This window comes from Dermacentor variabilis, chromosome 3 (assembly GCF_050947875.1).
Source record: "Dermacentor variabilis isolate Ectoservices chromosome 3, ASM5094787v1, whole genome shotgun sequence".
In the NCBI taxonomy this organism is placed as follows: Eukaryota; Metazoa; Arthropoda; class Arachnida; order Ixodida; family Ixodidae; genus Dermacentor; species Dermacentor variabilis.
The window spans coordinates 234,378,274-234,392,395 of NC_134570.1; the positions used below are offsets into that span (position 1 = coordinate 234,378,274).

At 46.9% G+C, this 14,122-nt stretch overlaps 1 protein-coding gene across 4 annotated transcripts in view; it reads left to right on the top strand.

The window, feature by feature from the left end:
• Positions 1-14,122, top strand: part of rngo (DNA damage inducible 1 homolog rngo) — a 172,492-nt gene that overhangs the window by 68,165 nt on the left and 90,205 nt on the right. For all 4 annotated transcript variants that reach the window (XM_075686990.1, XM_075686994.1, XM_075686993.1 and 1 more), the window contains one exon: positions 3,616-3,744. In XM_075686990.1, coding sequence (XP_075543105.1) covers positions 3,616-3,744 — 129 coding nt within the window. The remainder of the gene's footprint in view (positions 1-3,615; positions 3,745-14,122) is intronic.

Sequence of the window (14,122 nt, forward strand, 5' to 3'; positions counted from 1 at the left end):
CGAGCATTTGCGCGACAAAAGATGGCATGCGAGATTGAGCCGCCATGGTTTGCTTCCCTCGCGCTAATGCGGTGCTTGGCGACGGCGGCGGTAGCAAAAATGTGCTTGGAGCGTCCATGTAATTGCTATTGCATTAAAGGTAGGAGACACGGTACGATTCAGCGTCCGACACAGCATCGGATGCAATCTCACCTGCCGGATGCCATATCAGACACTGAATTGTACCGTGTGTCTCTTACTTCATGGCAGCAAGTTCAGGGTGCAATCATCATGCGAGAAAAAGAAAAACACACTTCTTGATTGGAAAAGTGGGGGCTACGTTCATTACAGGAATGCATTCAATATGTGAGTAAATATGGCAATTTGCTATCAAGATCGATGCTTTGCCTTTCAGGTGGAACTGCAACTCGCAACTTCCCTTGCAACTTTAGTGTATTGGGAGTAAATATTTGTTTTCCCAAATGAGAGGAAGTTGTATTTCTGTATGAAAGCATGATGTGTGCGGTACTGTAAAGGACTTTTTTATTTTTTTTGGATCGCGGAAAACAGGTGTGCCTTACAATCGAGGGTGCATTAGAATTGAGTAAATACGGTAAATGGTATGAATGACATGATGCCGTTATGGTCGTTTCTTTAACTCAATATATATCAGGATATGAATAACATGAGGTGTGCATGACCTGACATAAATGACATACCGTAAATGTCACCACATGAATGACATGCACATTGTGACATGAATGCCATGAATTGCATTACATGACATTGACGACATGCATGAGCTTGTCATTCCAGGTCATTTTTGTCTTGTCATGCATGCATGTCTCATCACACATATCCTATAAATATCCAGAGAAATGACCATGACACCATCACCTCATGGCATTTCCGCAGCGGTCGCATTGCAGTGGTGACATGCAAAAACGCCTGTATGCTTTGCTTTGGGTGCACGTTAAAGAACCCCAGGTGGTCAAAATTCATCCAGAGTTCCTCACTATGGTGTGCCTCGTAATCATATCATGGTTCTTGCGCATAATACCCCAGAATTTATTTATTATTACCTCGTCTCATTTGTCATGCATGCAAATTGTGTCATGACATGTGTGTCATGTCATTTCATGGATATCCTGACATATAACTTATCAAATGGAACTGACATGAATGGCAATTATGTCATGGCATGAATGCCTTAAATGAGATGGACTATAATGGATTGAGTGACATGACATGCATTTCTTTAACTGGAAGTATTCTGGATATGCATGCCATGACATTAATGGCATGCCATGCCATGTATGTTATAAATTTATTGGCATGAATGTGATGGTCTTTATGTCAAGCTATCATGGAACCATTCCCGTGAATGTGACAAGAATGAGAGATATTCATGACATGCATGCATGGCATCACATTACCGTGACAAGAACTTATGCCAACTCAGTGGACCAAGTTGTCTGCTAACTTGGGCTGATAACTATATGCTTGTTTTCGTGATGCTGTGATGGTCGTTCCATCATCCTTTCAGCTTCGTAATCCGACTCTCGCCTCTGGTTCTCGTCTGCCATCTGCGCTCAAGCCAGGTGGCACGCATAAGAATATCCTGGCATCTCGGCAGCAGAGCACTGGGTGGTGGTTGCACCTGTTCAAACAGTGATTGAAAAGCATGTTTCCCATGAGTGTTGATTTCCACGCACCAGTGCACTGCCTCCCCATTCCTCCCAAAGCTCCTGCTGAGCTTTCACGGCCCTTCTTGTCGTTGCCAGGGCGCTTAGTAAAACATTGACACGTGCTCTTTCCTGGTACACATGGTTCCCAAGTACGACAATGCTGCATTGAATTACACTATGGCAGCGTCATCACAACTCAGCCAAGTTGAGCAGCTGCACTATGCCACTTGTATGAATGGCTGTAGAAGGACACGGGCTTTAGGTTGTGTTACAGTATCGCCGTCAAGTCGCCCGTTCGTGTCGTCTAAGTACAGTATGTGCTGCCTTCAGTGAGCACTTAATTTATGTGTTTCTTATCCATATGCACCTCCATGCTGCTCGTTCACATCAATTCATTCATTCACAGAAATCATATACAGTGAAACCTTGTTAAACCGTAGTTGGCCGGAGCTCGAAAGAGTATGTACTAAACGGTAGTACTGCTTAACCGAAATAGCATGAGATTGCCCACTTACCTGTAAAAAACAGAACTCAGAGAGAGTGCGATGAAAGGGGAAAAAACATGCAGTATTTCTTCACTTTGCGTGACAAAAGTGTTATTTTCGTTTGATGCCGTTGCGGCCTAGTAGCGACTACAGCTGTCTTAAACTTAGTGAAGCTGCGAGCCAACTTTTCGGCCAGCCCCCTCTTCTCGGCGAACACTCGCATGGAAGATTCCTCGTTGGCGTTGCATATTCTCTGTGTACGGGTGCGGTAGTGTTGCAGAAGTCGCGTGGCGCCTTCTTCATTGCTGGGTGCTGTTCTTGTCGTGACGAATGCATTCATAAGACTGACGTAGCGCGCAGCTTCTGCCACTGTCGGGCCTGAATTGCCCGTGCTGTCGCTTCCCATGTCGTCCTCATCACTGTTGCTAGGCAACACTTTGGCAACAATAGAGGCAACGATGGCGAAAAGTCGAACCTCGTAGCTGACATCTCTTCGCGGTCACAGCAGTGCTGCCGAGCAATTTCTTCGCATTTCAAATGCCACACACCATAGTCAACAGTAGACCCATGTTGCCTGCCAGTGCCAACTTCTTCATGTCATGTTCGATAGCACAAACTATGTCTAATTTTTCTTCTATGCTGAGCAACCGACATCTTTTTTTTTATCCGAGCTTCATGTCCTTGCTCGCACGACACCACAACGCCATATGACAATGCTCTCTGGCACGGCGCCGAAGTGATGTTGATGTGGCTTCACGCACAAACGCACAGAGCACTTGGAGGCCGTTGTTCTGATCTCTGAGGCTTGTTGTTCTGCGGGGCCGCCCGATGGAGACGACGTACCACCATGTTTGCGCAACGAAAAGTAGAAACACTACGTGTTAACCGATATGTATGCAGTAAGCTGGTACGGTTTATGCGGATACAAAACACATTATGTTCAATGGCCGCTGAGTCGGGGATTTGACTTTACTTTTCCAACGAAACTGCTGTTTAAGCGGGTGCGGTGTAATGAAGTTGTACTGTAATCGTCATTACCGTTGTCATCGTCTTGCTACTATCGTCACACACACGCACGCTCACGTTAATTCTAGTTCACTGTAATCGCTTCACATGCACAAATACTAGGTTTGCACAAACATTGGTTTAGCTGATAACGCTTTGCACAACTCCAAACAATGCTGCATAGCGAGCTGCCTGCAAAATGATTTGTATAATGTTCATTCCCACAGGGCATGGGATGTGCACAATTTCTTTTTGTTACTTTATGGTCATTTAAGAAAAAATTGAGCTATATCTTGGTCAGTCTGAAAATTTTAAATCAGCAATAAGAAACTTCAACCTTGGGAGATCACATTTGAGGGAAAAAAACTGACCCTCAAACAGTTAATGAGCTTTTACTGCATTTACATGTCATGCTGTCATTTGTGTTGCTGCAATGAGTGAGTGTGCCTGTGTTGCAGGTGCACAAACTACCATCATGAGCCAGGCCTGTGCTGAGCGATGTGCCATCATGCGACTCGTGGACCCTCGGTGGGCAGGTGTTGCCAAAGGAGTGGGCACCCAGCGTATCATTGGCCGCATTCACCTGGGTAAGCCCTGCATTGAAATGTTCACAAGCAGTTACTGAGCAGAAAATGGGAAAAAGGTGAGACACTTTGGCCCTGTTGTAGAGCCACCAAACCAAGTCACTTCCAAGCTAAGCAAATTCTACGTCTAGAGGGGCAATGTGTTTGTAAATACAGTAGAATCTCAATGGTATGAATCTCTAGGGCTGGTGCAATAACTTTTGTAACTCGAAATTCGCATCGTGTATAAATATTTAAAAATAGGGGAATTTAAGGGGGATGCGGCAATGAAATAGCTGACTGGCTCAAAATTTTTAATTCCGTAATTATTTATTCTTTCTCACAATCTTAAGGCCTTCCTTTATCTCATGGCGAAATATTTAATACACATGTGCAGCAGAATTTCAGAAAATTTCACTTCTTTAGTGTGTTGCTTTGAAATCGGTAAGACAATAGTGCTTAGGAAGGTGCTATCGTACTGATGCTTGAATGAGCTTGGCTTCCCATTGATGGAGCACTGCCATCTTGGTACTGCCATAAACATGAAAGATCAGAGATTCAGATAGCTTCAGCGCTATATTTCTATGTGCAGAAATCAAATCAGGAAAAGTGAGTGCGAAACGGAAAAACTATGTTGCCATTCGTTACTGCAGTCGCATTGCATGCAGTGAGCACTCCTCTTAGCCGAGGCAAATATGAATCACTAGCGCTCTTGTTCTGTGCATATTTTGGCCACAGTGAGCTCCGCATTTCGTGTGTTCTGAGGACAACATTTTATGATCTATCTGGCTCTCCCGAGTTTCTTTTGTTGCTGCGTCCCAGCTGCTCCTAATGGTGATAAGGGCGTGATTAGCGCAAGGTAAGATTAGTGCTTTGCTTTGGGAGCGGTAAAGCTACTTCGTATAGTACGTGCAATGTGATAGGTGCAAAGGCAGAAGACTTTCAAATTGCCATCAGGTGCTGAAGGCAACGGAAGGCGTTGAATACAGAGATGAAGCGATCCATGTAAGCGAATGCCACCGATTTTGCTAATGCGGCAAGACTGGATTGTGTGTAATTGCTGGCTTCCGATAAAGTTGCAAGGTGTTTGAAAAGGGCTGACAAGTGGCTTGGTACTGCAAAAAGCATAGGCTTTTTTCTTTTTTTCTGTGTGTGCAGAGGGGGGTGTCAGGGGGGGAGGGGGGATAGATTCAAGGAGTCAAGGTGGAGTTAAAGTCCCATTATGAGCTTTAAAAGCTAAGTACCGAAAACGTTTGTGGCACCGCTGACGCACTTTATTGGACAGTGCCCACTTATCGTTGGGAGCTGCTTCCGTCCGCCATGTTCTTCCTGGGCCAGTCCAGCTGCTGAGTTCGACAGTGCTAGCATGCTTATTTTCTTGCTTGTGCAGTTGTGTCGGCTACAGATTTTCAGTGAAGGTGACTTCTCAATACCTGTCACTGTTTGCTGGAAGTCAGCATACCTTTCCGGGCACTTCTGGCTGCCTGCTGATGCAATGTTTCATTGTTTGCCTCAAGACAGTGATTTACACATATTAAAGGCACAGACAGCACAACTGCGGGCGCAATGCACATTTTGAAAAGCTCAGCATCAGTCTGAATAGCGCTAACCAGATTCGGCTATGAATTGCAAATTTGGCTTTGTGATCGTGCGTTTTTTCCTGAGCGCGAATGACATGTCATCGCACAGTGCGACATCCTACTTAAATCGCTTAGTTGAGCTATTGTTGCATATTTATACAGCAACATACAGGGGATTCGGCAGTGGTTTTATTACAGTACAAAACGATAGGAAAAAATGCTGCCAGCCGTAGTAGTTGCTATCTGAGGTTTTGTGCACACAAGCTGTGGCCAGCAGAAATAAAAGGAATTAGGAGGAAATGGCAACGGCAGGGACAGAGGACGGTGAGAAAGGGCAGGGAAGAGCTATGTACACTGTTTACTAAGTACAAAAATAAGTTTGCGCCGCTTGCACGCGAGCGTTCAGGCACAGTTCTGAATTTTACCATGGGCGAGTGACCGTTACAAACATCTGCAATAACACACTTCATATACAAAGCTGCAGGCACAGTTCTGAATTGTATACATCATACGAGTGACTGATCAAAACATCTGCAATAACACTCTGCATATACAAAGATGTGCGCGTGCACTGTTCTCTTGCGAACTAGGCAGCCGCACAATGACTACGTAGTTTCACCGCTCGCACCGCCTACAACAAAACAGCAGATAAATGGCAGCTGGAACGCATTACTGGCATGTTTCCCTTCTTGTCAGTACCTAACTCATTTGCTATGTTTCTTTACTGCCTCTCACAGCAAAGCCATGACTGCAAATGCATACCGTTCATGTGCATACAGCGCATACAACTGTGCCGCCATAGTGTGTTAGGAAGAACATGGTGGCCGACACAAGCCACAAGGGAAAGCGTGATGGGAGAGGAGGAACTTGTCGCTACTTGGCAAAAGCCGATCTAGGGACCTAGATGCTACCGGTGCATTGACGCGCCCGCTCTGCCGGCTTGACAACAGCGTAGTCGTGTCTGGCACTACCGCTGCTCTGGGACTTCCTCACTGACTCTGCTGGGGATCGCACAATTGTTCATATCATCCAAAGTGGTACGAAAAGTGGTTTGCAGCATTAAAAATTTTGCACATTGTGAGCTGATGGACTCGGGCCGGGGCTTTTGTAAAATTCATATAATTCCAAAATTTGTATCATCTGTGATCATATCGCAAAGATTCTACTGTAGGTGGCAATTACATAGGCAACTTTAAATGGGCATGGATATACATGTGGCATGTTTAAGAACAGGCGTAGTATGGACAGAAGGAGCAGATTACTAGCGTGACACTTCTCTCTCTCTCTCTCTTTTTTTTCTGTGTGCCACATGAAGCAACTGTATTTATAAACTGGCCTGTGAGAGCCTGGGTCTGCATTTATGCACTTGTGAATGCTTATCCATTTTTGTCGTTGTCATGAGTGCCAAAGAGGCACTACAACAGGTGTTGGCATCCATGAATGTGCCGGCAGAGAGGTACGGGGCTGTGACCTCGTACAATGCTCGTTGCTTTACACGAGCAGACACTTCCAAGTGACAACAATGGTATCGTTTCTTTACGCTCGCATCCAGCGATGAGCATTGCACAAAAATCGGTAAAGAAATTGGAAGTAGGCAGTGTTCCATGCAAAACGGCGTAAAAGGTTCACAATATGTGCACGAGCAATCACCAAAAACGTGAGGGTAGTGGTCATATATTGTAACAGTCTGTTTCAATTTACGTTGTTATTCATTGCACCGAGTAGCCAATACTGGTGATAATGGCAGTGTAAATGTGCTCAAACCTCGTTATGAAAAAACTAGATACTGTAATGAAATAATGGATATAATGAAGTAAATGCAGTTCCCCTTAAAGTCCCCATAGAGATGCACATATTTGAAACCTCAGTTGAACAAAATAAAATTGTCCTGCGAATGGATATGTCATATTTATGCGAATCTCGGCCGATAGCGTTTTTTTTTTTTTTTTTTCAAATAATCATATAGCAAAGTCTAGGGTCGGCTCAGATTCGAAAATTTTAGAAAACATGCCAGTTCCTAATTGAAATTGATAAATATGGTGCATAGCTAGCACCGCATAGAAAAGTCAGTATTGCTGCCTTTACTAGCCGTGCCGGTAGCCAACTGAAGTACACGAGCGATGTTGCCACTTTAATCTTTGTCTTATTGGTGTGCAGTGTGGTGTTATTGTAATGGCAGCAAACAGGCGGTTTCACTATGCTGCCACTTGCAAACGAAAAGTTGTGCTAGCCACAGAAGAATCGTCAAACGTTCAAGCCGGCCAGGACTTTGGAATTGATTAAAAAATTGACCGTCGTTGGACGGGCTAACAGGAGATGCTTTTTGCATGCACCACCCGCGATGAGGAGATGACAGCGATATTGGGTGAAACAGCTGCGCCAATTGCGCCATTTTGATACAGCTGCTAATTTCTACGCCAAGCTGCGCCAAAAGCGTTACCTTTGTCGAAATTGCGCCATGCTGTGCCAAAATGCTGCAGAGTTTCTCAGTGGGCACTATAGCTAAAGCAGGATTACACCAAGCTAGTTTTATGCAAGGCGCTTTAAAAAAAATCGACCTCAATGGTTTTATGGCTTGTAGCTATGTTACATTGCTGGAGTTGATTCTAAATGACTGCTGTAAATATTGACACCTTCTTTTTTTCTCTTCCAAAAGTAAGCTTTCTTCCACATTAGACTGCTCTAAATTTAGTATTTGGTGCTCCAAAATGGAGTAATTTTTTTCTGCAACCTTCTCTAAATTTTGTTTTTCCTGCTCCAAAAGTTGTTCCAAATCCTACTTCAGCTTTTGCACCCCTGCGACAAGGAAGATAGCTACTTAGAATGAGCTTGGCATGTTCATATTCAGTAAATGCTGTTTTCATTTTGTGAACGTTGTCCTTGCTTTTTTGTTCAGCCTACATTCAAGGTCATTTTTTTTTTCTGGCTTCGGACTTTCCAGGGTCGGCTTAGAATCGGGGCCAGCCTAGATTCGAGTAAATACTGTTACAAACTAGATTTGCCTCTGAAACCAAGAAATACCGACCATTGCATGTCGAGCATACAGCCAAACCTGGTTATATCGAACTTGCAAAAAAAAGTCACTTCACAGTTTAATGTAGGATATAAATCAATATAAGTGTTCTAAAGAATTGGACAACATAAAAGTATGTACCATTTGTAACAGCATGCTATTGACGGAAGTGAACTTACTTTCAGTTTACTGTGGTAAGAAATAGTCCCGAATCTTCTTCTGCTTACACATCTTTGTTGCCAGAAAGAGCATGTGTTTTACCACGTTGTCCAAGTACTCAGAGCAGCTGAGGCCGAAGCCTTACACGTTCGCGCAGAAGCGCCGATACAGGGTGAGCGTGCACGCATCATCTTGGAGCAGGTGGGCGCAGATCCGAGTTGTCCTCACTGTTCCCTTCACTTGTGTCCCGATTCATGACGTCGGCAATGAGGCCTTGTTCACGAGCCCACCAGTGGTCGCGGCGCCTTCATTCATAGACGCAAATTTGTTGACCAGTGACCCATCAACGGCTTCTCCAGATGCTGACAACGTGCTCCAAACTTCGTAGAAACCTGCAGTGGCTTCATTGCACTTATTGGAAAACTTTTCACTCATCATAGGAACCGCAGAAATCAGCATGCAGTTCTAGATCCTTCCATTGTTAGTGTCAACCAAGATGTTGTGGAGACGTCGAATTTCGTTTCTCTCCATGCTCGACTCCATAATTTCCAACTTCACACACCTTGCGCCAGCACCATTCAAAACAAAGGCAACAAGTGGGAAAATGGCAAGAATCTCCAAGCCTCAAATGCAATAAATGTGAAGGAAAGACTGATTCCCTCTCACTGCAGCATGCTGCACCAACTGGTGCAGCTAAGCGTGGTGTGATCTTGGAGGCTTTGGCAAGCCTTCCAAGACAAGCTGACGCACTTTTACAGTGGTTCCACGAGAGCCGCAAATCAGTTGCATTCATTTCATTTAATAATACTGTTAGCCCATTTTTTGGGCCATTACAAGGGTGAAAATATTTGTTGCTATGCAGAAAATGCATTGACAATCACAGCCTTGTAGATACAAAATAAAATCAATGTGCGCGACCTGCGGCTCACAACGAAATACGAATGCGGTAGTAGAAGCACACACAGCAACATCAATATTCCCAACTAGGTGGAGTTCGCTACAAACGAGCTGTCGTGTTTAATTTGGTAGGTCAAGGTAAAGGTGTATAGATTTTTCAAACGAACTGACAGTCTGTGTGAGTCCATCAGTAGCAGCCGCCAGAGAAGAATGCCCCCTCCCCCCCCCCCCTATCCATTGCCTCACCTTCGTGCCTCGTGCAAAACAGGAGACGGCATGCTCCTGGCCCACCTTCCTCACTCGCACTCGCGAGACTGAGCCACACCGGCTCATCCTCACATGCTTTCACTCACACATACAGCACATGGCGTGCGGCACCGATTTTATTGCCATTGGACTTTGTATGGTATCTGAAGTGTGTATGCATGGCAGAAGTGTGTGTGGAGTATCCATATAATTGCTATTGCAATAAAAAATGCTGCAGTTTCGTCAGAAAGGTGGAGCATTGATGGCGAACATAAACAGACAACTACCCGCAGTAAGGTTCATACTGTCGCAATACAACGCGGACAGTAGACAGGGAGACGTTCAAGAGCCGCAGGACAACTTGTTTAAAATACAAAACAGGCCAGAGCCACGTCTTCTTCGAACTCGCCGAATCCCACTGACCCACTAGACGAAATTCGTTAATGTCCCTATCTTCGTTGTCGTCTGCATAGAAGGATAGACGCACGCGTCATTTGTCCCTCCCTTAGAGAGCATCGTCCCGATGCTAGACCAGAAGTGTCACATGCGGAATTAAGGGTCTCTCGCATAGTTATTCGCTCACATACGGCTTCATGCGGACAACGCGCACAAGTTCAGGACAGTGCGTGCGGCGCCGCGTACAATTGGGACTATCGGGGACGACCTCGTACGTGACGTCACTGAGTCGGCGCAATACTCGATATGGTCCGAAGTATCGCCTTAACAGCTTCTCGGAGAAGCCTCATTTTCGTATGGGTGTCCAAACCCACACTCTGTCGCCGACGTCATAGATTACTATTCGACGGTGAAGGTCATAGCGCCCTGCGTTGTAGTCTTGCTGCTGGCAGATCTGCAAGCGCGCTAGTTGCCAAGCCTCTTCTGCGCGTTACGTAAACACAGCGGCGTCCGTATCAGTGTCGTCAAAGTCATGTGGAAGCATAGCATCCAACATCGTTTGTACATCCCGCCCATGAACAAGGGTGAACGGAGTCATGCGCGTCGTCTCCTGTTTCGCCGTGTTATATGCAAAGGTGATATACGGTAGGATGTCGTCCCAATTTTTATGTTCAACATCCACATACGTGGAGAGCATGTCTTCAGTTGTTTTGTTTAGGCGTTCTGTTAATCCGTTGGTTTGTGGATGGTAGGCGGTTGATTTCCGATGCGCCGTTCCACTTAGCAGCAAGACGTGATCTAAAAGCGCAGCCGTGAATGCGGTTCCTCGGTCTGTTATTACGACGGTTAGTGCGCCGTGTCGCAACACAATGTGCTCAATAAAAAAGCGCGCCACCTCTTCCGCTGTGCTTCTCTGGATTGCCTTTGTTTCAGCGTAACGTGTGAGATAGTCGGTCGCTACTATAACAAAGCGATTCCCGGCAGTAGAAGTAGGAAGCGGACCCAATATATCCATTCCGATTTGGTCAAATGGTCTTCGAGGAACCTGGACGGGTTGCAGGAGGCCGGCTGGTTTCGACGGAGGCGACTTGCGCCTCTGGCAGTCGAGGCAAGTGCGGACGTGATGTTTCACGGTGGTAAGTCTCGGCCAGTAGTACCTATGCTTCACTCTGGCCAACGTTCTCGTGTAGCCTAAGTGACCAGAAGTCACCTCGTTGTGACAGGCTTGAAGTACTTCCGTACGAAGAGCTGCAGGAATGACGAGCAGATAGGGGGACCCGGTCGAAGAAAAGTTTCTTTTGTAGAGGACTTTGGCCCGCAAACAAAACGACAACAGGCCTCTTGCGAAAACTCTAGGCGGTTTTGCAGATCTGCCCTCTAAGTAATTGATGAGCTCAAGCAACTCGGGGTCGTCCCGTTGTTGTTGGGCGATGGTGGATGTGTCCAGAACACAAAGAAATGCCGAGTCTTCTTCGGGTGGAGCAGACGACTCTATCGGCGATCGAGACAGGCAGTCAGCATCCGTATGTCGTTTCCCCGACTTGTACTTGACAGTCATGTCAAACTCTTGCAGCCGTAGGCTCCAACGCGCCAGTCGTCCCGAAGGGTCTTTAAGGTTTGTCAACCAACACAGTGAATGGTGGTCGCTGATAACTGTGAAGTGGCGGCCATACAAATATGGGCGAAATTTCACAACAGTCCATACTACGGCGAGGCATTCTTTCTCAGTTGTGGAGTAATTGGCCTCTGTGCGTGAGAGTGTTCTGCTTGCATAGGCAAGTACTCTTTCTGTGCCCTCCTGCCACTGCACAAGAACAGCTTCCAAGCCAACATTACTGGCATCAGTGTGGAGCAATGTAGGAGTGGTCTCATCAAAGTGAGCAAGCACTGGAGGTGTCTGGAGGCGTTCCCGCAAGTCAGTGAATGCACCTTGCTCTTCGTCACCCCATACAAAAGCAACGTCGTCTCTCGTCAGGCGAGTTAACGGCGACGCAATGCGAGCAAAGTCCGCAATAAACCGCCGGTAATAGGCACAGAGGCCCAGAAAGCGCCTGACAGCCTTTTTATCGGTTGGTACTGGAAACTGTGCTACGGCCGCAATTTTCTCAGGATCTGGGCAAACACCTGCATGGCTGACGACGTGACTGAGAAACTGTAGTTCCCCGAAGCCAAAGTGGCACTTCTCCGGCTTCAGGGTGAGGCCGGCGGACCGGATGGACTGCAGAACCGCTTCAAGCCATTGGAAGTGTTCTTCAAAAGTTGCGGAGAACACGATGACGTCGTCCAGGTACACTAAGCAGGTTTTCCACTTCAGACCCGAAAGCACAGTATCCATGAGGCGTTGGAATGTAGCAGGGGCAGAGCACAAGCCGAAAGGCAAGACTTTAAATTCGTATAGGCCGTCTGGCGTCACAAAAGCAGTTTTTTCACGGTCTCTCGGATCTACCTCGATTTGCCAATATCCGCTTTTTAAGTCCATTGAAGAGAAGTAACGCGCGTGACGGAGCGTGTCGAGTGAATCATCTATACGGGGAAGCGGGTACACGTCTTTCTTTGTCACTTGATTTAGTTTTCGTTAGTCCACGCAGAAACGCAAGCTGCCGTCTTTTTTCTTAACTAGAACTACAGGGGATGCCCAGGGACTCGTTGATGGTTGAGTCACATCGTCTTCCAGCATTTTTGTCACTTGTTGTTGTATGGCTTCACGTTCTCTGGGAGCCACACGATAAGGATTTTGGTGAATTGGTCTTGCCGTATCTTCTGTAATTATCCGATGCTTCGTTAGAGGCGTCCGTCCGACGCTGGACGTCGACGCAAAGCAGTCATTGAACTTCGACAATGGCGTGAGAAGCCGCTCTCGTTCGTGCTGCGACAAAGCAGTGCTGACGTCGAGTGCAGAAGCTGGGCCTTGCTTAGGTGCTTCTTCGAGTTGCGAACAGCAGCCTCGAACATCCGCAACACCATCAAAATAAGCCACAGCCGTGCCCTTTGGAAGGTACCGTCACTCTGTGCTAAAATTGGTTAGTAACAAGTTGGTGCGCCCGTCGGTGACATTTACAATTCCTCGTGTGACCGAGATACCGTGAGTACAACATTGTGGTTAATTGGTCGGCAACTCCCTCGCAATGAAACGGTGTGTCACATGCTACCGTAACAAGGGTGCATGATCGAGGTGGAATGACGACGTTGTCTTCTGCTAGACGAAAGGAGTTGCGTTGCGGCGATAAGCAATGGACTAAACCAGGGCTCTTATAAAATGTCACCATGCGGTCCGGAATGTTAATTACGGCGCCGTATTCTTTCAGGAAATCTATTCCAATAATCAAATCCTTACAGCACACAGGAAGAACAATGAAAGTGGCCACGAAAGAAGAATCCCGGATGCTAATTCTAGCAGTACATCTTCCAATAGGCATCAGTAATTGCCCGCCTGCCGTCCTTATGTGGGCCCCGGCCATGGCGTCTTTACTTTCTTCAGACGGAGGACGAGTTCCTGACTCATTATAGAGAAGTCGGCACGAGTGTCGACTAACGCTGTCACCGGCTGTCCATCCACCAAAACATCAATGTCGGCGCTCGCAATTTCTTCGGTGTCGGGGTTTATCGGCTTCACGTCGTTCTGCGGCGAGAGTGTCGGGGGCTTTTTATTGTCTTGCGGTGGGCCTGCAACCTTACCCCCAGAGGTCGCCGCCTTCAGTTTCCCCGGCGTGGGCTGGGCGACCTTCGTCCTCGGAGGTTAGCAAAAGTACGTCCAGCAGGGGAAGGCATCTGACGTGGAGGGGTTGGAGAGCGCGACCGACGGCCGAAATCGGACTGAACCTGCGGCACAGATTCGTCATTCGGGTGCGCTATTGGAGGTCCCTGAAAAGCAGTTTCGTCGTGGTGTAGCATGGAGTCGTCAGTTGGACGTCGACCATAGGACCACGGACGAAAAGGTCGAACTGATGTGTCGCGATGCCAGCAATGACGCGAAATGTGGCCGACGCCTCCGCAGTGAAAACAGAGTGGCCACCTATCGACAGTGCGCCATGTGTCGATTCTCCGAAATTGCGGCCGTCCCGTCTGCAGCTGGTGGTATGACTCTAGCTGCGTGACGGGTGCGCGCCTCGAA